Source organism: Schistocerca nitens, chromosome 10 (genome assembly GCF_023898315.1).
Source record: "Schistocerca nitens isolate TAMUIC-IGC-003100 chromosome 10, iqSchNite1.1, whole genome shotgun sequence".
Classification (NCBI taxonomy): Eukaryota; Metazoa; Arthropoda; class Insecta; order Orthoptera; family Acrididae; genus Schistocerca; species Schistocerca nitens.
Window position 1 is genome coordinate 26,736,157 of NC_064623.1, and position 27,097 is coordinate 26,763,253.

General features: G+C 42.2%; 2 protein-coding genes across 2 annotated transcripts in view; one reads left to right on the plus strand and one right to left on the minus strand.

Annotated features, from left to right (window-relative positions):
* The window catches only part of LOC126210065 (tetratricopeptide repeat protein 27), a 132,393-nt gene extending 123,016 nt beyond the window's left edge, over positions 1–9,377 (minus strand). Inside the window, exons 1-3 of the mRNA XM_049939185.1 lie at positions 9,171–9,377; positions 8,740–8,923; positions 3,533–3,776 (exon numbers count right to left, since the gene is read on the minus strand). Of these exons, the coding sequence (XP_049795142.1) occupies positions 3,533–3,776; positions 8,740–8,923; positions 9,171–9,255 (513 nt within the window). The 5' untranslated portion in view covers positions 9,256–9,377. The remainder of the gene's footprint in view (positions 1–3,532; positions 3,777–8,739; positions 8,924–9,170) is intronic.
* A 28-nt stretch (positions 9,378–9,405) lies between these two features.
* LOC126210066 (tRNA-specific adenosine deaminase 2) overlaps positions 9,406–27,097 on the plus strand; it is a 30,278-nt gene continuing 12,586 nt past the window's right edge. Inside the window, exon 1 of the mRNA XM_049939186.1 lies at positions 9,406–9,937. Within this exon, the coding sequence (XP_049795143.1) occupies positions 9,671–9,937 (267 nt within the window). The 5' untranslated portion in view covers positions 9,406–9,670. The remainder of the gene's footprint in view (positions 9,938–27,097) is intronic.

The window sequence follows — 27,097 nt, forward strand, 5'->3', positions numbered from 1 at the left end:
CCTGTGACTATAATATCAATAAATCACTGTTGGACCCAACAAGCTCATACAAATATGTGGGTGTAACACTTTGCAGGCATATGAAATGGAAAGATCACGTAGGTTTAGTTGTGGGTAAAGCAGGCAGTACTTCGATTTACCAGTACAATACTGGGGACACGCAATCAATCTGCAAAAGAGATTGCTTACAAATCTCTCATGTGACTGGTTCTAGAATATTGGGACCCGTACCAAATAGAACTTACAGGGGCAGCACAAATTGTCAGAGGTTTGCTTAATCCATGGCAGTGTCTCACAGAGATACTGGAGGAACTGAACTGGAAGACACTTCAAGATAAACATAAATTATCCCTACAAAATTGATTAACAAAGTTTCAAGAAATGGCTTTAAGAGATGACTCTAGGAATATACTACAACCCCTATGTATCGCTCACAAAGGGATCATAATTACTGCACGCACAGAGGCATTCAGTCAATCGTTCTTTCCATGCTCCATAAGAGACTGAAGCAGGAAGAAACCCTAATAACTGGTGTTGTGGGATGTACCCTCTGCCATGCACCACACGGTGTTTTGCAGAGTATAGAAGTAGGTGTAAATACAGCCACAATGGAGACAGCTAGTATCAGGTGTCCCCCGGGATTTCGTATTAAGTCCAATACTCTTTTCATTGTACCTACATCTGCAACCATACTCTGCATGCCACCATTCTGTGCATGATACATGGTACCCTGACTGCTACTGGTCATTTCCTTTCCTGTTCCACTCGCAAATAGAATGAGCGGAAAACAACTGTGTATATGCACCCACATGAGCCATAATTTCTTGTTTCTTGTCTTCGTGGTCCCGTGTGCACTGTCAAAATAGGTGCAGAATATAGGGTTAAAGCTCAAACCACCCAAAACCCACGCAGTACTAGTGGGTCATTCTAGGCTCATCAGCCTGAAATGTTGGGAATCTCCAGCATCTCTAAACCTAAATGGGACAATTAACAAGTAACTCCCTCAGAAAAGTGTCTTAGGAGTAGTAACAGATGAAAATCTAAATTGGACTGAGCACTTAACTACAGTGCGCAAGAAGGCATCAGTACCTCACCGTGCCCTACAAAAATATACTTCCAATTATTGATTACAGCAATGTTATTGTGCAAGGACTTTCTCAGAAAAGCGCACAGCACCTGGACCTCGTAATGTACGCCAGTGTACGATATATCCAATATTCAACTATTTGGTCATATTTCACTATCGTATGCATATGTACGGACAAATGCACAGACATCCACACACCCTGTCTCCTCTATTTTCCTATAAACATATACTGTCCTTCATTTCTCTCCATGATCTTAATGTTCTTGTGTGAACGACGTGACAGAAGTAGCTATTCCCATCAGAGCAAAATTCTTTCGGTCTCACTCCATCATTAAACCACTTTCTCAAAGACCTTCTCAGTAGCAGAAACCCAGCTTGCAGAATAACTTCCCGTATTATGTTAGAGAAATGAATAACATCTCCAGTGTCGGGAAAAAGCTGATGACATATCTACTAAAGCAATGATAATGATCATCATTGTCCATGTATGCACTTGTTACCCTTGTATATCCTTCTTTGCAGCCAGATATTCATTTCCCAGTATTCCTGGCTGGTGTAGTCTACCTAAATTTCCTTCCCCCACAACTTGCTGTATCAGAAAACATCTATTTTGTACACCTATAAATTCTTTTTATACCTGCCAGTATTGTTATTGTTGTTATTATTATTGCCTTTATTGTTATCATTATTATTACTATCTTCATGATTAGTGGTAGCTGCAGCAGCAGTACTGCCAGCATTAACTTTATAGTTCATAGTCACTACCATTTCCACACACTATTACGATACACACTCAATCACTTTAATATTCTCGTCTTTTCTTTTTTCCCCATTTGTACCTACTACACGATACATTTATTATATGTATAAAAAGAAACATATATTACAGGCTACTGAAAATGCTTCACAAATAAAAGAAGTGAAAAGCGTATGGCAAAAAACAAACTGCCTTTCATTTAAATGCATAGACAGAACGTAAGTCCATGCATTTTAATATTATTTGCTATATTAAAAATTGTCATTTCTTATGTAACTATGATGTAAAAATGGTACTGTGTGTGTGAAAACCGGGTCTGGTGTAAAAGACGGTCTGGTGGTCCTAATCAGAACTGGTTAAATAAATAAAATAAATAATTACAGTCCTGGCCTTTAAATTAACAACACCAGAAGGATAGCAAATAAGAAAGTAACACTTATTACGCATACACAGTATAGTAGGAAGAACACAATTAAACTTTTAGGTGATTTGGGAATATATGGGGGTGCAAAATTTAATACGCAGTGCCTCCACAGCTGGCACCAACAGTGGCTCTACTGGTAACCATCTAGCACCGAGTCAAACCGAGTTCAGATGACAGTTATGGGAACTTCATTCTGTGCTGCGTTAATTCATTACCAGAGTTAACGAACCACAGTGGCTGGACATTGGTAATATGTTGTCTCTCGGCAACCTGTGACAAGATGTTTTCAATGGGTGAAAAGTTAGGAAAATGTGGGGGTCAGGGCAACAGGCAAACACACTGCCACGGAAGGTCACGACAGAGATGGCAATGCACAATCTCTCGTTATCTTTTCGCCAGATAACATCACGGTGACCTCTGAGATACGACATGACACCTATGGAAACACCTCAGAAATATTAACAATTGATCTCCAAGTTACTGGTTAGGCAAACAAGAGGTGATTGTTTTATATACGCACTGGCAGACCTTACCATACCAGGTTCTGGGGCCATATAGTGGCAGCGAATGAAATCTGGCAATGCCTGTTCTCCTCTGAGCCTCCAAACGCAGATACGTCGACCGTGATGCTGTATGCGTAAACGGGACTAATCTTAGAAGGTGACACTGCTGCTTCCGCACCCAATGTTACCGTCGGGTGCACCGTTGTTGGCAACCTCTTTCTGCTGCCACGTTGAGGAAAGACATCACAGTAATCAATGAGCTGACAGCCCGTACTGCTCCAGATGTTGTCACACTGTTCGTGTGGATGTTTGTCTTGCAGCAAATGATTCCATTTCCTCACTAAATGCGGCTGTACAACCCTGCACGGATGATCAAACAGTGAATCGGTTCTCCCGAGCACTACTGCAGTTGTGCTGGGCCACTGAGATCCTGTATGGTGCTGTGCTGGGCACGGCCCTCCTGAACCCACCAATTCCACATTCACAGGGCACTCGAGGGATCCCGACCGACGCAAGTAGCAATACTGCATAACACGATCTGCTCTCAGATGGACAATGTGCAAATGTGATTTCTGAATGAGAAACTCCACTGTGTAATCTTTCCCCGTGTACATAACGTGAATCCTGTTACTCCAATTTACTTAGTCGACTGTGCTGAAATCTGCATATCCGAGCATGTAGAACACTTCAGCTCAATTGGATTCTAGCACACTGCAGTGCTGCCATTTTAATAGCCAGCAGTGTAAATAATTGGTACTTACGGGTAGATTGGCAGAGAACCTCTCTGCAGCGGACTTGAAGACTGCAGCGGCGACAGCGAGCAGTTGGACGTGCCTGGTGGAGGGATAGAGGGCCTCCCCGTCCAGCACGAGGCAGGCCGCCGCAACAGCATCCCTGTCCCGCAGCCACGGGGGCAGGTCGCTCGGCTCCACAGGAGGGCCTGTCCAGTTTGCCCGGACAAAGAACAGCAGCGACGAGATGCCGACACACAGCACGTCCAGCTGCCTGAGAACCGATGCCGTAAACTCTCCGGTGTAGAAAAATTCAAGTTAATGCACATGAATTACAAAAATAATCCTGTAATTTTCATACAGGTGGTGTGCTGCTTGACAAAGTCACAGTGACTAAATATCTAGGCACAATGTTGCAAACTGATGTGAAATGGACCAAGTACGTAATGGCATTTGTAGGAAAGGTGAATGGTCAACTCTGGGTTATTGGGATAATTCTAGTAATTCATTCAGCTTGAGCTACTCGTGTACTGCTCAAGTTTTTTTGATTCCCATCATGTCGGATTAAATGTGTGCTGCTAGATTTGCTACTGGCATGTTCTATCAACACATATTACGGAGATGCTTCATGAACTCAAATGCGAATCCCCAGAGGGAAGATGAGGTGTCTTTCATTTCTCGCAAAACATTATTGAGAAAATTTGAGAACCAACGCTTGAGGCTGACTGCAGAACAGTTACCTATTACTGCCGAAATACATTTTGCATAAGACCGCAAAGACAAGATAACACAAATTAGGGCTTATATGGAGCATACAGACAGTAATTTTTCCATCACCCCATTTGCGAATGGAACACTTGCTGTGAAACATCATACGCTGCTATTTTTTCATTAAATATTTTTCTGTTGTTCTGGAACAGCGGACATCACTATTTTTCTGACTGAATCCATGGGTGTCATGTTTTACACATTGTTTTTATCATGGCACCTTATTTCGTATCCATATTCCAAAGCTTGTGTGTGGAACCTTACTTTAAGATATGCAACACACAGAATAGTTATCAAAAGTTCATACTGTCCTGCATTATTTAAGTTAAATGTCAATTAAAAATCAACTGCAAAGTAAGTTTTTGGTTTGCTTGTTACATTCCTTACAAGCATTCTAACTATCAAATAAAAATGCCCTGTGACTTTGTATGGAAAAATCGGAAAACCATCCGCTGTTAGAGGGTTAATGATTCTCACAGTTGGCCACAGTGGTCAATATACTAAAATGTCTCGAATGCTCAATGACAAAATCACACAAATCAGGGCTGGCTCAAACAGTATTTGAAAGTTTTTCAGAAATGACTGAAACCAGTTGCCTTTCGTGATAGTAGGATATTTTCCCTATTATCATTTTCAAGCCACTTAGCGACTCATCTTCAGAAGACACAACAATTTAAGCTGTTCTATTAGGTCACAGCCTAATCGCAACATCATAATTCATGGTGTATCTTGGATAAAATATAATAATAATAAACAATGTTAACGATGAAGAAGAAAATGATTTCAATTTCGGCAATAGACATTCACTGACTCTTTTCTCATCTCTCACTGGTCATGTGAAAATATCGTGCAATTGGCAATGCGAAACTGATACACTGCCAACCTACGTACAGTGGAGAAACACAGCCATGACTGGCACATGTCCTGATATTGGCTTTAGCCTGCTGTATCTAACTAAATAGATAGGGTTCTGAGAAAGACCTCTGGTCTTTTCTGCCCACTTAAGAAGATAAAAGAAAAGATTCATTGTGAGTATGGAAGCAACAACATCTGTCAGTCCATTTGTACTGATACCGAATAATGTGCAGGACACCAATGACGCATTACATATTGGGAACTTGAGCAATCAGCAGCTGCAGATCACAGCTGTACAGGAAGACTTAGAATAATGTTTTATGAAACTCAAACCTTGTCCCACACTTCTCCACACTGGGATTCTGTTATTACAGAGGCGATAGAAATTAGAATGTGTGAGAACAAATTCTATCAAGACAGCAACTCTAATCTTAGTGGTACGAAAGCTGTCTATGGGCTCCTCCTCCACATCATTGTCATTGTCCTCTCCGTGATGCTCTCACATGGGTCAAGCAAACCTATGACCATACATGCTGCCTACCTATATTTAAGTTCAATATCCCTATTAGTCCTATTTGCTATGGGGAAATTTCTAGGATGGGTCATACTAGTGACTTGCAAGCAATCTCCTTTGTCAACTTATTGATTTTTTTTTTCCCAGTATCCTACCAATGAACCGAAGTCTGTAAACTGCTTCCCCTATAACTGAGCCTGCACGATCAGGATGACAATATTATCGAGAGGAGAGGAACTGGCCGAGTGCGAGAAGGGAGGTATGCCATTGTGAGAAGAATTTAGCACGCCTAAGCTGAAACAAGCCCAGTTGAAGTAGATGACATCTCTTCATAATTGTCAGGATCTTTGGGAGGACCACCTATGAAAAAACTGGTATTCGGGATATCAAACATAGATATTATATCCTCAGACTTCAATAACACCTAATGATCCCATCCCAAAGAAGGGAGGTTTTCATCGGTGTGGGTATTAGCAAACTATCAATTTAATAAGCCATTGTTGGGAAAAGTTATCTACATAAGGATGGAAAAAGAATGATAGAATCTGACCTGGGAGATTATCAGTTTGAGTTTCGATGAAATGTAGGATATTAGCAAATAACTTTAGACAACACTGAGTGGTATACTTTCTTTGAAATTCTTGAGTTATCAAGGGTATTATACAAGGAGAAGATAGTTATATACCACTCCTACACAAAATCACATTGCAGTTAGAAGAGTCAAAGGACATGAAAGGGAGATGTAGTTAAGAATGGAGTGATACAGGATCCCCCGTGCTTACCGAGCAAGTAGTAAGAGAAATCAATCAGAAATCTGAAAAAAGATGAGAGTTTATGAGCCGATCAACAATGGGGTCATTAGAGACAGAGCACAAGCTCGAGTTATGGAAGGGTATGGAAGTAAATTAGCCATGCCATATCAAAGGAGCCAGCCAAGAATTTGCCTTAAGTTATTATGGAAATCATAGAAAACCTAAATCTGGATAGCTGGATGCAGGTTTAAACTGTCGTCCTCCCGAATCCAAATTAAGTGTCCTAACCACTGCACCATCTTGCTCACTAAAAAAAAAACTGGAACTAGAATTAAGTGTCTGGGAGAAGAAATAAATTTTGAACTTTGCTGATGACATTTAATGGCATCGCTGATGACATTTAATGGCATCAGAGGTGGCAAAGGCCTTGAAGGATCAGCATGAAGGAATGAATTGCATTTTGAAAAGACATTATGATGAATACTAACAAAAATAAAACAGTGGTAGGGGGGAGTAGTTGAATTAAATCAGATGGTGCTGAGGGAATAAAGTCACAAATAGAGGCACTGAAAGCACCAGACAAAGAAGTGCCGTTTGGTTAGCAAAATAACTACAGATTGCGAGAACCCCAGAACCCTTGCCATGTGTTCACAGCATCAGTTAAAACTACATTTATGCTTCAGAATAGATATTACATGCGTAAGTATGGTAATTTTGACCTTCTGGATCTTGGTAAGGGATAATGATACCGAAAAAATTTTCAATATTCCCCAAGAACATCAGCTTAAGAATGCATGGTAAAAATTTCAACAATTTGTCATGAACACAAATTGTAAATGAGGTCAGCCCCCAAATCAGTACTTTCCGTATCCAAAAATAACTGTTTTTTGATGTATTCTCAGGAACTGCCAATGGAAAAATGGTGTTTTAATAAGCCAGCTACGGTATACACCCCAGACACCACCTAACGCAAAAGAACCAACCAAGTTGCTCAATTTGCCTGAGCTAGAGGAAGTGTGTAATGTTTAAATTTTAATCCTGTACTGCACAATGGCTACAGTATGCCTGTCTTTCAATAAGTATACAAATGGTCACCAGCCCAAGGGCTACCCAAAACCTTACCCCCCTCATCTCCGTGATCAATAGGACCTGAGATATGAGACCCTGAAGAATCACATTTTCATTTGCGGCTTTTGGTACCATGCACTGTCATGTACGAACCAATTAGCCACTCTGAAAAATTCAATCAGTGGACCGAGCGAGGTGGCGCAGTGGTTAGACACTGGACTCGCATTCGGGAGGACGACGGTTCAATCCCGCGTCCGGCCATCCTGATTTGGGTTTTCCGTGATTTCCCTAAATCGCTCCAGGCAAATGCCGGGATGGTTCCTTTCAAAGGGCACGGCCGACTTCCTTCCCCGTCCTTCCCTAATTTGATGAGACCGATGACCTCGCTGTCTGGTCTCCTACCCCCAACAAACCAACCAACCAACCAATCAATCAATCAATCAGTGGAGTAGGCTCCTACTTGCTTTTGAAAGAGTGAGGAACAATATTCACTGTTTAACACATAGATTTACATTTTCTTTAATTAAATATGAATACACATTCACAAATATTATGTCCACTCTAGGAGGCACAGTAATCACACAACTGGAAGAATAACAACTGTTCTTTGTTGTCAACAAGTTGTTCATTTCAACCAAAACAAATGTTTTTGATAAATTTTACATAAACACAGTGTTCTTAAGTGTTAACATCAGACTAACAGATAACAGAACTCATTCTGTATCATCAAATTTTCACCATAATGATTATGTCTTATGAACAAGGAATGTGGTAACTGATGACATGTTTGCTTTCTTACTCATTAATATTCTACAGCAATGGTGTTAAGCAAATAGGCTTATATATTTTTTAAACTAATTATCACTGATCAGTGAGTATAATCTTGAGTCCAGTTTGAGAAATCCGGTAGAGTCCTCTTATACCTACTAATAATACTCATAGCGTAAAAAATAGTAATTTCAAATAAACAGTGGTGACAAATACAGCATGTTGTTAATTTTATTATTTCTGCCAACTAGACTATGAATAGTAACCTATTCTATTTTGTTGTCTGTATTACATCCACCTCTTCCCTTCTATCATGCAATTTCAATGCACAAGAATAGACAATCATGAATGAAACACGTCACGCAATAAGAAAGGATATAAAAACTCAAACCTGTTGGGTGCACACACACACACACACACACACACACACACACACAGAGAGAGAGAGAGAGAGAGAGAGAGAGAGAGAGAGCGATTTATTATTCATCCAGTTTAAATGTGTATGCAGTTACCTCTCCAGTGATAATTCATTCTGGTCGATATAGCACTCAACAGAATACTGCAAGGACTTGTCCAAGAGCTCTTCTGTTGAAGCACAACTCAGAAATTTGTTAAACACAGCTTTTGACAGCTCAGATTCCAATATATCTGCATACTTCCCATGTCTGAGATATACAATGATTTCACTGCATGCACCTGGCGCAAATGAAAGTCTACTGATAATACAAAATATTTAAGTTCAAAAATCTAAAACGCGATACACTGTTAACAATTGTATACAACTTAATACATAGTGATTTTGGTGCAGAGAATGTAGCAAATGAGTCAGAGAAATAATCATGAATATCAAACTTCTTCGCATCGTAATTCCACAACTGTCAATAACAACGGGTGAAGCTAAACAATACAACGTGTAAACATGCAACAGAATGATTGTAAAAACCTTCTTCAACAGGAAATGATTTCTGGAATCCAGTCGCTATATATTCTTCTAATGCTTTCACGTCTGCGTCACGCAATTTCGGCATTATTACAAATCTCTAGCAAATTTCTAAACAAACTGAACGCTACACATCACTCCAGCTTACACAACATATACTGCACTGTACCAACGCCACCTTACACTATGATTGTGCCATCTTCATGACTTTATCCTTGGACAGCGAGCTGTGTATTATGGGTAATCTAGCTGTGTACTGTCTGTACTGTGTAAACAATCATGAACGAAGAGCGCAACTAAGTATCGTGTTTTCGCAGTAACTACATGCACATTGGTTTATTGTAGCGATGTACATGTACTTTCGTTTGTGTGCACTGATTAATTGTTCTTCTGGCTATGTAAAGCGGAAGGAAAATGTCCATGTATGCTCTTCCGAGTAACACAAACTTTGTTTTGTTTTTATTATTGTTGTTTTACTGCTACTGTGCGGGAACAAGCCGATAATGGATCAAGAAAAGGAAGAATGTGTATCAGACACACAGCAGTGGATGAATAAAGCATTTGATATTGCGGAATTAGCCCTTAGCAATGGCGAAGTACCTGTCGGTTGTGTGTTTGTCTGTCGGAATGACGTTATAGCTGATGGTGCAAACACAGTTAATAGAACAAAAAATGCAACAAGACACGCCGAGATGAACTGCATAGATATGGTAATGCGTTCGTGTAAAATAGCTGATGTAGATTGGAGAAAAGTATTCCCCGAAGTTGAGGTTTGTACCCGGTTGCATTTTATTATCGCTCTAATAACACTTGATACGTGAAATGTTTCTCTCACTTCTGCCTTGTTGAGTTTTGAACTCCATTTTATAATGAGATGTTAAAGTTTTTCAACGTAGTATAGATTTCAGTTGCGTTATTACATTTATTTTTTCATCTATTTTTCACATTTATAGTGATATGTCAGATATGCATACAAACATCACAGGAAATATTAGCCTTTATCAGACACAAAGAAATTAATGATTTGGTAAGTTTACAGCCTGTATATATAAAATCAAATAACATATGGTTTCCTTGATTGACACAGATTTCACAAGTATCAGATAGAGTTTTAAATATATGGCTGTGCTCATGAGTTGAGCACCTCTACAAGATATTATTTGGTGGTACATAAAAAGAACAAGAAGATAGTTGCATTTTTTATTCCAATTTTGTTATTTAAATACTGTGGAAATCTTTTCCATGTACAAAAGGTACCTCCATCTGTTTTGGATGAGTGGGGTGGTGCACTGGTTAGTGCACAGGACTCACATTTAGGGTGACGACTGGTCAAATCTGCAATTTAGGTTTTCCTTGATTTCCCTAAATCGTTCCAGGAAAAATGCTGGGATGGTTCCTTTGCAAGAGCGCAGCCGATTTCCTTCCCAATCCTTGAAACAGTTCAAGCTTGTGCTCCATCTCTAATGACCTCGATTTTGATAGGACATTAAATTCTAGCCTTCCTTCCAACTGTTTCAAAATTGTTCGTTGCTTGTCATCAGTTGCCTGTGTATAGTATATGTGGTTGTTATCTTTTTATCTAATGTTGTCATTGCGTAAATCTTTGTTCATCAAACAGAACAGTTGCTTTCAGAAATTTAATTCTTTCATGATTGTACAGTATAGGTACAGTCAGTACTTGTAATTCTTAAACTGATGTTCGCAGGACTGTTAAATGGTAGGTAAACATTGTAGGTTTTAACTGTTATAGTTGACCCTACTTCTCATCTAGGATTTGGATCAACTATTAAATGTTTGAACAAGCTTTGTGAACAAATAAGAATAATTAATGTTCGTGTGTTTATGGGTAATTTCCAAGAATGATTGCCTATCGTAGTCGCGGGGTCCAAACGATACATATTGGACGTCCGATAGAAAATTTATCATTATGCCTTAACTTTCCCCTGCAAACACAAGTTGTGGAAGTATAGGTACTGAAACAAGTACAGTTCATCCCTTTGTCTGGGACGCCCTTCTCTTTTTGTGGAAGACTTAAACAGATTTACACAGCCGCTCAATATTCTGGGTGCGGGCACTGCAGTCATCCGAAGACACAAACTCCACAGAATGGTTCAGAAATTCGTGGTCAAACCCTTCAGCTTTCAGAGTCTTTTAAGACTGAAACCCGTCTGTTATAACTTTAGTACCAGGCAGCATGAAGTGTCTTATGAGACCCACTAAAGTGACCTTGCCTCGAGACAATACTGTGACAACAAAACACTACTGCAGCTCTCTTTCTATTCCACTGAATACCCAAATGTGATCTATTTCACTTTTTGAAGGTCGTCCTCTGGTTCTTTCGCCTAGCTATATGAGATTCGTCTACTTCTACAACTTTATTCACTCCACCAATTGGTACACCAGTATCATTTGTCACTACCACATAACAGACTTCTCGGCAAAACCCGAAGTAGGCACACACAGTATTTGCAGATAACTCAGTTTCTGATGCTGTTGGTTGCAACATGTAGTCTGGAATCCAGCACGATACAAGAATTACGCTCGTCTGAATGGATAACTTGGAAGAGTCAAACCATGTATTTTTCCTGATACTCGTTCGTTTTCCACACTCCCCGCAATGAAATTACAACGGGATTTCAGTATCGACCCTTACGAAGTTTTACAGACTTCGCAGCACCACAGTCAACACAGTCCCTCCTTCCCTCGTCCAGCAGAACTCCATATTTGCAGCAAAAAAGTCAAACAACTCTTTATGCTGGATATACATGGAATTAGAGTTTTCCATGTCAGAGAATCTGCGGAAGAAACCTCAGGAACACCAGACATTACACTCGCTTTCGACAGAAACAGTGTGGGTTTCCCAATAGAGTCACAAATAATTAGGGCGGGAATGTAATGTAAACAAACTAAAGGAATGATGGAAAACAGATAAGAATGACGGTCACAAATGAGTGATCATAAAGCCCGCCACAAGATTCAAAAGATCGATTTACTATCGCACATTTGATATGTATCGTTTGGATCCCGTGACTTTGATAGGCAATCATTCTTGGAAATTACCTGTTTATGTTACCAACAGTAGACACTGGTTGTATATTATATGTGCTAACATGCTTATTGATAAATTGGATTACATTTTGTTTGACCGTTTGGGATTATATGTAATATAGGACATCTGAAAAATAGAAAACATTCATAATCACATAGGCCTACTTCCTAACCATGTTTATTACATTCTAATATCATCGATTATAAATAACAATATACACCCATTTAATGTGGTAAGTACTCTTTAACACAGTAAAATTTCTTTTCCACCATATAGTCTTTGAGGTTCTTTGGAAAGTTAGTGTCATGTACACTGTTTATTTATTTATTTATTTAAATGTCAAGTTCCGTAGGACCAAATTGAGGAGCAAATCTCCAAGGTCATGGAACGTGTCAGTACATGAACTTACAACATAAAAGGTAATAACAGATAAAAATAAATGTTCATGAACTTGGAAGAAAATTAGTCCATAAGTTTAAGCAAACGCTATCAGCAATACAATGAGAATCATCTTAATTTTTCAAGGAACTCCTCGACAGAATAGAAGGAGTGACCCATGAGGAAACTCTTCAGTTTCGATTTGAAAGCGCGTGGATTACTGCTAAGATTTTTGAATTCGAGTGACAGCTTATTGAAAATGGATGCAGCAGTATACTGCACACCTTTCTGCACAAGAGTTAAGGAAGTCCGATCCAAATGGAGGTTTGATTTCTGCCGAGTATTAACCGAGTGAAAGCTGCTTATTGTTGGAAATAAACTAATATTGGTAACAAGAAACGGCAATAAGGAATATACATATTGAGAGGCCAATGTCTAAATACCCAGACTCGTGAAAAGAGGTCGACAAGAGGTTCGTGAACTCACACCACTTATTGCCCGAACTGCCCGTTTCTGAGCCAAAAATATCCTTCTAGAGTGGGAAGAGTTACCCCAAAACATAACACCATACGACATAAGTGAATGAAAATAAGCAAAGTAGACTAATTTACGTGTCGAAATATCACTCACTTTCAATACCGTTCGAATAGTGAAAATGGCAGTATTAAGTCTTTGAACAAGATCCTGAATGTGGGCTTTCCACAACAGCTTACTATCTATCTGAACACCTAGGAATTTGAACTGTTCAGTTTCACTAATCATATGCCCGTTCTGTGAGATTAAAACATCAGGTTTTGTTGAATTGTGTGTTAGGAACTGTAAAAACTGAGTCTTACTGTGATTTAACGTTAGTTTATTTTCTACAAGCCATGAACTGAGGTCATTTACTGCTCTACTTGAAACCGAGTCAATGTTGCACACAACATCCTTTACTACCAAGCTAGTGTCATCAGCAAACAGAAATATTTTAGAGTTACCCATAATACTAGAGGGCATATCATTTATATAAATAAGGAACAGGAGCGGCCCCAACACTGATCCCTGGGGCACACACCCCCCCCCCCCCCACTTTGACAGTACCCCACTCAATCCCACATCACAGCCATTATCAACATTGTGAATAATGACCTTTTGCTGCCTGTTGCTAAAGTAAGAGGTGAACCAATCGTGAGCTACTCCCCTTATTCCGTAATGGTCCAACTTCTGGAGCAATATTGTGTGATCAACACAGTCAAATGCCTTTGTTAAATCAAAAAATACACCAGGCGTTCGAAACTTTTTCTTTAGCCCATCCAGTACCTCACAGAGAAAAGAGAATATAGCATTTTCAGTTGTCAAACGACTTCTAATGCCGAACTGTACATTTGATAGCAAATCGTGTGATATAAAATGATCAATTAACCTTACATACACAGCCTTTTCGATAACTTTTGCGAACACTGATGGCAGAGAAATAGGTCTAAAATTATCTACATTATCCCTTTCTCCCTTTTTATAAAGCGGCTTTACTCCTGAGTACTTTAATCGCTCAGAAAACTGACCATTCCTAAAGGAAAAATTACAAATATGGCTAAATACAGGGCTAACATGTGCAGCACAGTACTTTAATATTCTACTAGACACTCCATCATAACCATGAGAGTCCTTAGTCTTCAGTGATTTGATTATTGTCTCGATCTCCCTCTTGTCTGTATCACAGAGGAGTATTTCAGACGTCAATCTCGGAAAGGCATTTGCTAAGAAATTTATATGATTTCCTGTAGATACTAAATTTTTATTTAATTCACCAGCAATGCTCAGAAATTGGTTGTTAAATACTGTACATATATCTGATTTATCAGTAACAGAAATATTACTGCAAACTGACTTTATATCGCACACCTTGTGCTGCTGACCAGACACTTCCTTCACAACTGACCATATGGCTTTAATTTTATCCTGTGAATTAGCTATTCTATTTGCATACCACATACTTTTTGCCTTGCTAATAACATTTTTAAGCACCTTACAATACTGTTTGTAATGGGCTACTGTAGCGTGATTGTGACTACTTCTAACATTTTGATATAATTCCCGCTTTGTTCTACATGATATCCTTATCCCACTAGTCAGTCAACCAGGCTGTCCATTACTGCTAGTACCCCGTTTAGAATGTTCTAATGGAAAGCAACTCTCAAAGAGCATGATAAATGTGTTATGGAAAGCATTTTATTTATCATCTATATTATCGGCACTATAAACATCTTGCCACTCTTGTTCCTTGACAAGTTTTGAAAAACGTAGTTTGTAATTAAATACGACATTGGTTAGAGTACAAAAACCTTTTAGTGTTAAAATTTGTGCATCATGGTCTGAAAGGCCATTCACCCTTTTACTAACAGAATGCCCATCTAGTAATGAAGAATGAATAAAAATATTGTCTATGACTGTGCTACTGTTCCCCTGCACCCTAGTTGGAAAAAACACAGTTTGCATCAGATCATATGAATTTAGGAGATCTACCAACATCCTTTTTCTTGCACAATCATGTACAAAATTAATATTGAAGTCACCACATACAACTACTTTCTGGTACTTCCTACAAAGTGAATCAAGAACCCTCTCTAGCTTAAGCAAAAATGCTCTGAAGTCGGAGTTAGGGGACCTATAAACAACAGCAATTAGAAGTTTAGTTTCACTAAATTCAACTAATGCTGCACAACTTTCAAATATCTGTTCAGTGCAGTGTCGTGATACGTCTATGGCCTCAAATGAAATACTGTTTTTTACGTACAGAGCCACTCCCCCACCTCGCAAGGAACTCCTTGAGAAACAGCCAGCTAATCTGTAGCCTGGTAAAGGAAGCCTCTGAATTATCAAATTATTTAAGTGGTGCTCTGATATACCAATAATTTCAGAGTTAACATCCATTAGCAGTTCACTAACTTTATCTCTAATACCTCTTATATTTTGATGAAATATGCTAATTCCTTCTCTTGAGCCCTTAGTTAGAGGCACTTCCTTTAAGCAGGTATATCTATCAGCTGACTTCAGTCTAAAAAAGGTGCAGCTCTAACACCAACTACTATAGGAATTTTTCCATGAGTGATACCACCACCGCCACCACCCAGGTGGTTTTTAGGCAGACTTCTTGGTAATTTGATACCTGAGTAATGAGCTCCGTTTTCAAGCATTGTAGGCAGGGAATGCTTTGTATGTCATTCGTCCTCTGTTGTCTTGTGAGTGTGTACGTTAGTATTTGTGTAATCCACTATCTTTTGTGATATGAATATAATAGAGGGAAACATTCCACGTGGGAAAAATATATCTAAAAACAAAGATGATGTGACTTACCAAACGAAAGTGCTGGCTGGTTGATAGACACACAAACAAACACAAACACACACACAAAATTCAAGCTTTCGCAACCAACGGTTGCTTCATCAGGAAAGAGGGAAGGAGAAGGAAAGACGAAAGGATGTGGGTTTTAAGGGAGAGGGTAAGGAGTCATTCCAATCCCGGGAGCGGAAAGACTTACGTTAGGGGGAAAAAGGGACAGGTGTACACTTGCACACACACATATCCATCCGCACATACACAGACACAAGCAGACATTTGTAAAGGCAAAGAGTTTGGGCAGAGATGTCAGTCGAGGCGGAAGTACAGAGGCCTGTAGATTGCCAACATCCATAGGTGTTGTTTGACTAGCCGTAAAGTCTCGAGGAGGAGGAGGCTTCCCGTACGGACGGAAGTGTCCCCGGTGATAACGGGTCGAGATGACAGGAGATGTGGGGGTCGAATCTGCTGGGGCCCCGTGCACCAATCTGCCTGTTGCGGCAAGTCTGGTTGTTATAACAGGAGACATGGCCGATGTGTCTGCGTCCGTAGGAGAAGGAGGCATTTCCAGCACGCGAGGCCAAAGCTGGTCCGAATGACGCACTGCAACACCCGTGTCCGTCTGGATTTCATACAGGCGTCGGCCACGGTGTCGTAAGATGTGGCCAGGACTCAATTTTGGCCGCCTGCCATATCCCCGTACCCATACAAGGTCGTCAGCGGTGAACCGGCCAAGCGAAGGCACCCGCGGCCGTGAGGTGGAAGGCCGCAGAAGATGAAGTAGCGTGCAGGGCTGTCGGCCGTGTAAGAGCTCAGCCGGGCTGTGGTCGCCCATGGGGGTGAAACAGTTAGAAGACAGAAATTGGAGAAGCACATCATCAGCAGAAGAAGTCAGGAGTTTCCTCATCTGAGCCTTAAATGTGCGGACCAGTCGTTCAGCCTCACCCTTTGACTGTGGATGGAACGGAGGGGCCGTGACATGCGTGACGCCGTAACGGGCACGCAATCCGCAAAATCGGAAGAGACAAATTGCGGACTATTATCAGTAACAAGAGTAGAGGGAAGGCCTTCCAAAGAGAAAATGCGAGCTAGAACGTTGGTGGTTGCCACGGTGGTAAGCGACGTGCAACGGACAATGAAAGGAAAGTTAGAGTAGGCGTCAATAACGAGAAGCCAATAAGTACCTAAAAAAGGTCCTGCGAAGTCAGCATGAATACACTCCCAGGGCTTCTGAGGCGAAGGCCACGGTGACAAAGATGACTTCGGGGCGGCGGCCTGTGACGCACAAGGGCCGCAGGCAGCGACCATGTGTGCAATTTCAGCGTCGATGCCGGGCCAGTACACATGATGGCGCGCCAGAGATTTTGTGCGAGAGACACCCCAGTGCCCTTGGTGAAGGAGGCGCAAGACCGATGCACGCAAAGACGCAGGTACCACAACACGCGGCAAAGCATTTTTGGTGGAAAGGAGGACAACACCATCCCTAGCCGTGAGGTGGTAACACAAAACGTAGTAGTCCTGCAACGGATCAGAAGTCTTAGCGGACGGACGATCTGGCCAACCCTTCTGAATACAGCGTAAAACCCGGGAGAGGGTAGCAGCCGCCAGCTGGTCCCCGGTGATGGGGAACCCGTCCACAACTCGCTGCTCAGCAACATCCAGGTGGATACACAAAAGTTCATCCCTATCGAATGCCAGATCAGGACCCATGGGAAGGCGAGACAGTGCATCAGCATTCGCATGTTGAGCTGTCGGCCGGAAATGAATCTCATAATTGAAACGAGACAAGTAAAGAGCCCAACGCTGGAGGCGGTGTGCAGCCTTGTCGGGAAGTGATGTTGCTGGATGAAGCAAGAAAATATGTGGTTTGTGATCCGTAACAAGATGAAATTTGGATCCATAGAGAAAAACACCAAACTTATGAAGAGCATAAATAATGGCCAAAGCTTCTTTTTCAATTTGAGAATACTTTCGTTGGGCATCCGTGAGTGTTTTGGAGGCATAAGCAATGGGTTGTTCAGAACCGTCAGAAAAACAGTGCGCAAGGACTGCACCGACCCCGTATTGAGAGGCAGCCGTGGCAAGAACAAGATGTTGGCCAGGTCGATAAGTAGCCAGGCGCGAGGTCTGTTTCAGCATAGTCTTCCATTTCTGGAAAGCCGCATTGTATGATGTGAACCAGTGAAAAGGTACGTTTTTATGCAACGGCTGAGCCACCGAAGCAGCAGACGGTAAAAACTTGTGATAGTATGCTATTTTCCCCCTGAAGGCCTGCAGTTCCTTAACAGATATAGGGCGAGGAAGGGCATCGATCACAGCGACAGTTTGCTGAAGCGGACGAATACCATCCCGAGAGAGTTGAAACCCCAAGTACGTGATAGATGCCTGAAAAAATTTTGATTTCTGAAGATTACACTTAAGACCGGCAGTCTGTAAGACATGAAAAACTGTGCGGAGATTTTGAATATGTTCGTCAGTGGTGGAGCCAGTGACAACAATGTCGTCCTGGTAATTTATACACCCAGGGATAGTGAGCAATAATTGTTCCAAGAATCGCTGAAAGAGAACAGGGGCGCTGGCAACCCCGAATGGCAATCGTTGGTATTGATAGAGGCCGAAAGACGTGTTAAGGACCAGAAACTGCCAGGAAGCAGCATCGAGAGGAAGTTGATGATAAGCTTCTGACAGGTCAAGTTTAGAAAAATACTGGCCTCCAGCAAGTTTAGTGAACAATTCCTCAGGTCGAGGCATAGGGTAAGTGTCGATAAAGCATTGAGCATTTACAGTGGCTTTGAAATCGACACAGAGACAAATATCACCATTTGGCTTAGCAACAACGACAGGAGAGGACCACTCACTGGAAGTGACAGGAAGCAAGACCCCTGAAGTAGTGAGACGATCCAGCTCCCGTTTTACCCAATCACGATGGGCCACAGGAATGGGCTGAGCCCAAAAAAACTTTGGCCGTGCAGTGGGTTTGAGCGTGATATGAGCTTCAAAGTTGTTTGCACGGCCTGACCCAGGAGAAAAAAGGGACGAAAATGTCGCTGACAAGGAATCCAATTGAGCATAAGGAATAGCATCAGAGACGATATTGACAGAGTCATCTATGGAGAACCCAAAAACTCGAAAGGCATCGAAACACCAAAAAGATTCTCCACATTACTATGGTCGACCACAAATATGGGAACAGTGCGAATAACAGATGTTTAAGATACCTCAGCATCAAATTGTCCCAAGAGAGAAATCTTCTGTTTATTGTAAGTCCGTAATTGCCTAGTGACAGGTGACAGGATGGGAGAACCCAACTGAAGATAAGTCTGAGAATTGATGATAGTGGCAGCAGAACCAGTATCCACCTGCACGCGAACATCTTGACACCAAGTACTTGGACAGTGAGGAATAACTTCCCTGAAAGGGAAGAAGTACAATTGACAGACAACACAGAATCAGAATCAGTGTCATGTTCATAAACATCATGTATGCCGTTGGATTTGCAAACGGATGACACATGACCTTTTTTTTTTTTTTTGCATTTGTGACACACGGCCCAACGTTGTGGACAATCTTCTCGTGAATGTTTCGTAAAACACCGCGGACATGGAAGGAAGTTGCCGTGGGTTTTGTTGCAGTTTCTTAGAGGGTTGTTTACGGTTAGGCCGAGGCTGCGCTTGGGAGCGAACTGCGGCCACGTCAGCCGGCGGGGACACGCCGCACGCTTCGTCAACATCGCACAAGAGGTTGTATTTCCCCGACGTTGACCCATGCCTCTATTTGCGCTCCAGGGGCACGAGAAATTTCAAAAGACTGAGCGATGGATAGGACTTCATCTAGAGTCGGACTTGCCAACTGAAGGGCACGTTGCCTAACTTCTTTGTCGGGCGCCGATCGGATAATAGCATCCCGTACCGTGGAATCGGCGTAGGAGTCTTTGTGAACTTCAGTAACAAATTGACACTTTCTACTGAGGCCGTGGAGTTCAGCAGCCCAAGCGGGATAGGATTGATTTGGTTGTTTTTGACAACGATAAAAGGCAACACGAGAGGCTACCACATGTGTTTGCTTTTGAAAATAGACGGACAGAAGTGAGCACATTTCAACAAACGACAAAGACGCAGGATCTTTCAAAGCAGCCAATTGCGACAACACGATACATTTGAGGTGAAATCCGTGAAAGGAACAGAGACTTACATGTTTGTTCGTCCGCTACATGAAATGCCAAGAAGTGATGTCGAAGACGTTTTTCGTAATCAGACCAGTCTTCCGCCGTCTCGTCGTAAGGACGAAAAGGAGGTAGAGATGACGACGAGAACCGCCCCGCATTTGATGCCGCGACGAAATCACGAATCGCATTTGTGAGAAGCGTTTGCTGTTCTGTGAGACCTTGCAATAGTTACTGAAAAGTAGCCATGGAAGCACATGGGTCAACGACGGAAAAGAAAAATCCTATCCTCGTCACTAACTGTTATAATTTCAAGTTGAACAAATATATTTCAAGGAAGACACAATACATGAAAGTCATAGATCAAGTAAACAGAGTAAGACGTGTGTACACTTTAACAGTCAAATCATAACTGAGTCCAAGTCTGGCGGCCGCTGGCTGGCTGGCCGCGTAGATGGCGCTGGTGCTACATGGCTGGCAGGCAGCACTGCATGTAGAGGACGCGCGTAACTGCGTGGCGGTACTTTGAAAGATGGGCGAGTCACAACATATTATTTCACTGGTAATCAATTGTTTGATTCTGCAGCTTTTCTTGTTTCCCTACTTTGAAGAATGCTACATTAAAATGGTATTCAATTGTTGTAAAAAATTAACCATACTTTTCATTTACATTCTGCACCTATATGGTTTCATCCCAGGTTTCTCCGTATAATATTGTTATGAAGATTTTAGTATTTTGTTTGCTGATGATCCTGATTTCTTTGGTTGTTCGTTTTGATTTTGATAGTATGTCATTACTTCTGAGAAACAGATCAGCTATCAGTGACGATCAGATATTTCTGTTTGGGAGTACATGTGGTGCATTGTTACACCTACTGATATTAGTAATGATGATGTCAGTAGGTGTCTGATTATGGCTCTTGTTATGCAGATATTGATGTCGCAATATTACACCATATTAACAATTCTTGAAAATCATGTCTTGTTTTTGATCCTTTGTCCATGTCAGTATTGAAGTCTCTACGTATAATGTTTTTCTTTGTGCTCTTTCTTAGGAAACTAGCAGTTTTACCCAGAAAGATGCTAATCTTGCCACCTGGTGATCTGTACACACAGAACACTCTAAAATTATCTGTCGCTATTCCAGTAATTTCAAAGGTTTTTTTGCTAGCTGTGGGTAACCTCACACCTTTACTGGTTACAGTCTTTAGGGGTTTTCCTGTTTTAATATATTGTCACGTAGAATATGGTGTAATTAGACGAATGACGAATAATAACTTCACTTAACGAAGGATTATTCAGCACTTGCACATACAAGAGCACGGAGCGAAGTGCCTCCGGCCAGAACACATACAGTATATATACAGTTACAGAACATTCCAGTACAGTGATTCTTGACATTTGTGGATACTTCTAGAATGTACTCAAACCGAATATATAAATTAAAATTTTACAGTTCAGGTGAGTTTTGAACTCTCGACCCTCCATGCAACAGTCTAGTATCATAACTACTACACTACAGTGACTGTGCTAGTCAGCTTCTTCTGTGACATTGCTCCCTCCATAAGAGAACAGCATCTTGATGTTACGTTGTCCTATTCCGGGAACGAATCATTGGTCCTGCATACTCCGACACCCGATGACTGATGTTCGCCTTGGCAGTGATCTTCTTAGAACTTCCCTTGCCGTTACGCTCTTCGTCACCTTTCCACTTGTTGGCTGTCGCTGGAGCTTCGAATTTACCCTGGGTTCCTGGATCCTTATAGGGCTTCATTCGAAGGACGTGGACCATATCTCTGATCTTTCGTCGTCTTGCGTCAGGGTCGAAATCTTCAACTGTCTTACAACCTTATAATTTCCAAAGTAGCGCCTGAGGAGCTTCTCAGAGAGACCCACCCTCCAAACAGGAATGAAGATCCAGACGAGGTCACCAGGCTGGTACACAACAGGGCGGTGCCTCGCGTCATACCTACGGCGATCGTTTTGTTGAACCTGCAGCGTGCGGAGTCAAGCTAACTGCCGAACTTCCTCAGCTCCGGTTAACACCTGGCCGATGTAGTCATTGTCTGCATGATCAGGATATAATGGAAACACAGTGTCCATTGTCTTCGTCGCATCACGCCCATGCACCAGGAAAAATGGTGTAAATCCTGTGCTGTCTTGTTTGGCAGTGTTGTAGGCAAACGTCACGAAAGATAGCACCTCATCCCAGTTGCTCTGCTCAACATTGACGAATATTGATAGCATGTCAGTCAAGGTTTTATTAAGGCGTTCACTAAGACCTTGGCCAATGTACTATAAGTGTTCGTCAGTGTTGAGCAGAGCAACTGGCATGAGGTGCTACCTTTTGTGACATTTGCCTACAACACTGCCAAACAAGACACCACACAATGTACGCCATTTTTCCTGGTGCATGGGCGTGATGCGACGAAGACAATGGACACTGTGTTTCCATTATATCCTGATCACGCAGACAACGACTACATCGGCCAGGTGTTAACCGGAGCTGAGGAAGCTCGGCAGTTAGCTTGACTCCGCACGCTGCAGGTTCAAGAAAACGATCGCCGTAGGTATGACGCGAGGCACCGCCCTGTTGTGTACCAGCCTAGTGACCTCGTCTGGATCTTAACTCCTGTTCGGAAGGCTGGTCTCTCTGAGAAGGTCCTCAGCCGCTACTTTAAACCTTATACGGTTGTAAGACAGTTGTCTGATGTTACTTATGAATTTGAAGATTTCGACCCCAACATAAAACAGTGAAAGATAAGAGATATGGTCCACGTCTTTCGAATGAAGCCCTATAAGGATCCTGAAACCCAGGGTAAATTCGAAGTGCTAGCGACAGGCAACAAGTGGAAAGGTGATGAAGAGTGTAGCTGCAAAAGAAGTTGTAAGAAGATCACTGCCAGGGCGAGAATCAGTCATCGGGAGTCAGAGTATGCAGGACCGATGACTCTTTCCAGTACTAGGTGGATGTAACACCGAGGCGCTGTTCTCTTAAGGAGGGAGCAATGTCACTGAAATTAGTGCTGCCACTACGAGACAAGATCTTCTAGCTCGACTATCACCAGATCTCACTAAGCGACAACAGAAGAAGCTACTTGTGATTCTTCAAGAGTTCTCTGAATGCTTATATCCACAGGTGAAAAGCAAATTAGACAAATCCATGGTGAAGCACCGGATTAGCACTGGAAACCATCAACCAATAAGCCAGAGAGCATAGCGTGTGTCAGCTACGGAACGTTGAATAATTCGCGACGAGGTAGAGAAAATGATGAAGAATGACATCATTCAGCCTTCGCAGAGCCCGTGGTCATCACCAGTGCTCTTTGTCAGGAAGAAAGATGGCAGTTGGCACTTTTGTGTCGATTACAGGAAGCTTAATAAGGTAACTAAAAAGGATGTTTACCCTCTTCCATGAATTGACAATACATTAGATTGTGTGAAGGGGGCTAAGCTTTTCTCAACCGTGGACATGTGCTCGGGATACTGGCGCGAAGTAGATGAGGCTGATAGTGAGAAAACTGCATTCATCTCTCCTGAGGGCCTATATGAGTTTAAGGTAATGCTGTTTGGTTTGTGTAATGCACCAGCAAACTTTGAACGGATGATAGATAATCTTCTAAGGCACCTGAAGTGGATGATGTGTCTTTGTTATTGAGATGACATTATAGTGTTCTCAGAGACATTTGATGAACATATAAAAAGACTGAGGGCCGTTCTTAAGTGTCTCCAACAAGGCGTACTGAAACTTAATCCAAGAAAGTGTCTCTATGGAGCAAAAGAAATCAAAATACTTGGACACCTTGTGTCAAACGAAAGAGTGCGGCCAGACCCAGAAAAGGTGAGATCTATAATGGAATTTCCTATTCCTAAAAGTATTACAGATGTGAGAAGCTTCCTCGAATTATGTTCTTATTACTGTCATTTTATCAAAGACTTTTGTATCAAAGCAAGGCCACTCCAAGAGTTGTCAAAAGCCGATGCTAAATTTATCTGGGGTGGTGCTCAACAAGATGCTTTCGGTGTGCTGCGAAAAGCTCCGACGACTGACCCTGTACTTGGTCTGTATGATGAGAGAGCACCTACAGAACTGCACACAGATGCCGGTGGGTATGGGATCGGTGCTTTTCTGGTGCAAATTCTGGATGGAAAAGAGAAGGTTAAAGTCTATGCTTCTAGGACACTTACAAAAGCTGAGAGAAGCTACTCAGTTACAGAAATAGAATGTCTTGCTGTGATCTGGGCCATGTGCAAATTTCGACAATGTCTCTATGGAAGGCCATTCACAGTTGTTACAGACCATCATTCACTTTGTCGGTTGACAGATCTTAAGGATCCAACAGGACAACTCACCAGGTGGACCTAGAAGATCTCGTCTCTTAGTAGAAGCGCTAATTTCACCCACAGACTTGGCACGGGAGGTTTCTATGACGCTCAGCTGTTCTGTTAACGGCTCAGCGTTTGCTACACGCGTGCGTCTTGGAAGGATCAGCAGTTCTTGGTGACACTTAACTATCCACAATTCACCGAGTCCGTTCTTAAACCAGACGACAGAGGCTGGGAAGACGAAGTTATTCTTCAGTGGAATGTAAGAGAAGCATACCACTGAAGAATATGTGTTGCACTGTAGAGAGTGCCAGAGAGAAAGGCAGTTCCTCAGAAACCACCTGGCCGGCTGGCCAGCTGATACCAATTCCACCAGCCAAAACGTCTTTCCAGCGTCTGCTATTGGCAGTAGATGGATTATTGTTTGCACCTATTATTTGACACGCTGTGCCATTACGAAAGCCGTGAAAACAGCTGAAGCATCCGTGGTAGCCAAATTCGTAGTGGAAGACATTGTATTAAAACACAGTGCCCCAAGGTTGTTAATTACTGATCGAGGAAAAGTTTTTCAACCAAATCTCGTGACAGAGATAAACCGTCGGTGTAACATTACATATCACATGGAGACTGCCTACCTTCCACAAACTAACGAGATTACTGAACGCCTTTATAAGACCTCGGCTGACATGCTATCAATATTCGTCAATGTTGAGCAGAGCAACTGGGATGAGGTGCTATCTTTCGTGACGTTTGCCTACAACACTGCCAAACAAGACACCACAGGATTAATGCCATTTTTCCTGGTGCAGGGGCGTGAGGCGACTAAGACGATGCACACTATGTTTCTGTTACATCCTGATAATGTGGACGACAACTATATTGGCCAGGTGTTAACCAGAGCTGAGGAAGCTCGGCAGTTAGCTCAACTCCGCACGCTGCAGGCTCAAGAAAATGCTCACCGAAGGTATGACGCGAGCCCTTGTCATGTTGTCTACCGGCCTGGTGACCTTGTCTGGATCTTCACTCCTGTTCGGAAGGTTGATCTCTCTGAGAAGCTCCTCAGGTCCCACTTTGGACCTTATAAGATTGTAAGACAGTTGGCTGATGTTATTTATGAAGATTTTGACCCTGACGCAAGACGACCAAAGATCAGAGATACGGTCCACGTCCTTCGAATGAAGCCCTCCGTGGATCCTGCCACCCAGGGTAAATTCAAAGCTCCGGTGACAAGCAACAAGTGGAAAGGTGGCGAAGAATGTAGTGGCAAAAGAAGTTCTAAGAAGATCTCGAGCAGGGCGAGCACGAGTCGTCAGGAGTCTGAGTATGCAGGACTGATGACTCATTCCCGTACTAGGAGGACGTATAACACTGAGACGCTGTTCTCTTAAGGAGGTAGCAATGTCACAGAAGAAGCTGAGTAGCACTGTGGTGTAGTGGTTGTGATACCATAGTGATGCATGGAGGGTCGTGAGTTCAAAACTCACCTGGACAGTACAATTTTAATTTCTATATTCGGTTCGAGTACATTCTAGAAGTATCCACAAATATCAAGAATCATTGTACTGGAATGTTTTGTAGCTGTATGTGTTCTGGCCGGAGGCAGTTCGCTCCGCACTCTTGTATGTACAAGTGTCGAATAAACCTTCGTTAAGTGAAGTTAGTGTTGGTCATTCATCTAATTACACCTTCGTCACTAGAGAACCCAGAAGGATGTCTCGTGTGGTGGCACACAGTTGCTGTCATCGTAACGTCCTCTTCTTCTTCTGTCTCTGATAGATTGTGAACTTGGAGGGCACTGCCAAGCAATAGTATGAGAACAACGAGAAGTAGTTCACAAGCTGGGAAGAATTCCAGGGGGAACTACACAAGTATTTCGGCGAAACATGACGACAGAAGTGCAAAGCTGAAGATAAATTATAGTGCGGGGCACAGCGTCCGGGAGAAACTACAGCATCCTACATTCAAGACGTCTTGGAGCTGTGTAAAGTAGTGGATCCTAGAATGAAGGAGGAAGATAAGGTTGCACATCTCATGAAGGGTGTTGCTGAGAACATGTATCAAGTCCTACTCCTGAAGGAGGTTTCGACAGCAGACGACTTCATAAAATGGTGCCAGTATATCGAGACAGTCAAAAAAGAATTACACGCAAGAAGTTTGAACAGTTTCCAAACATCGTATCGATGTCTGTGATGGAGGAAGTGACTGATTTCACTAGTGTTCTTCGTCAGATAGAGAGAGAGGAAGTTCAGAAGGCATTTGGATTGCATGGCGAGCAAAAATCCGAGATGCTTCAAGAGGTCATAAGTGAGGAAGTGGAACAGACATTGAAGCCAATCTCTTGTCCTTCATTTCCCTTTGAAATGGTGAAAAAGTCGAGATCCAGGCGCAGTTACATTCCTACAATGCCACATGAGGAACCTGTTTGGGAACCAAGGATGACTTGACGTCTGGAGGACCCAAGATAACCAACCAGTATCTTTCCACTGCAGACGACCGGGACACGTGGTGCGCTATTGTCGAGAAAGGTGGCAGATATTTGATGACGCCCACACCAGAAGACAGGAGACCGATCTTAGCCGACACCGACTCCGGGATGATGAAGATGAACAAGAAGATGGTGCAGGACGATATAGGTCACCATCGCCGCAAGCTAGCCACTGGAGAAGACGCTCCCCAACATGCCGATCGAGGTCTCCGGCA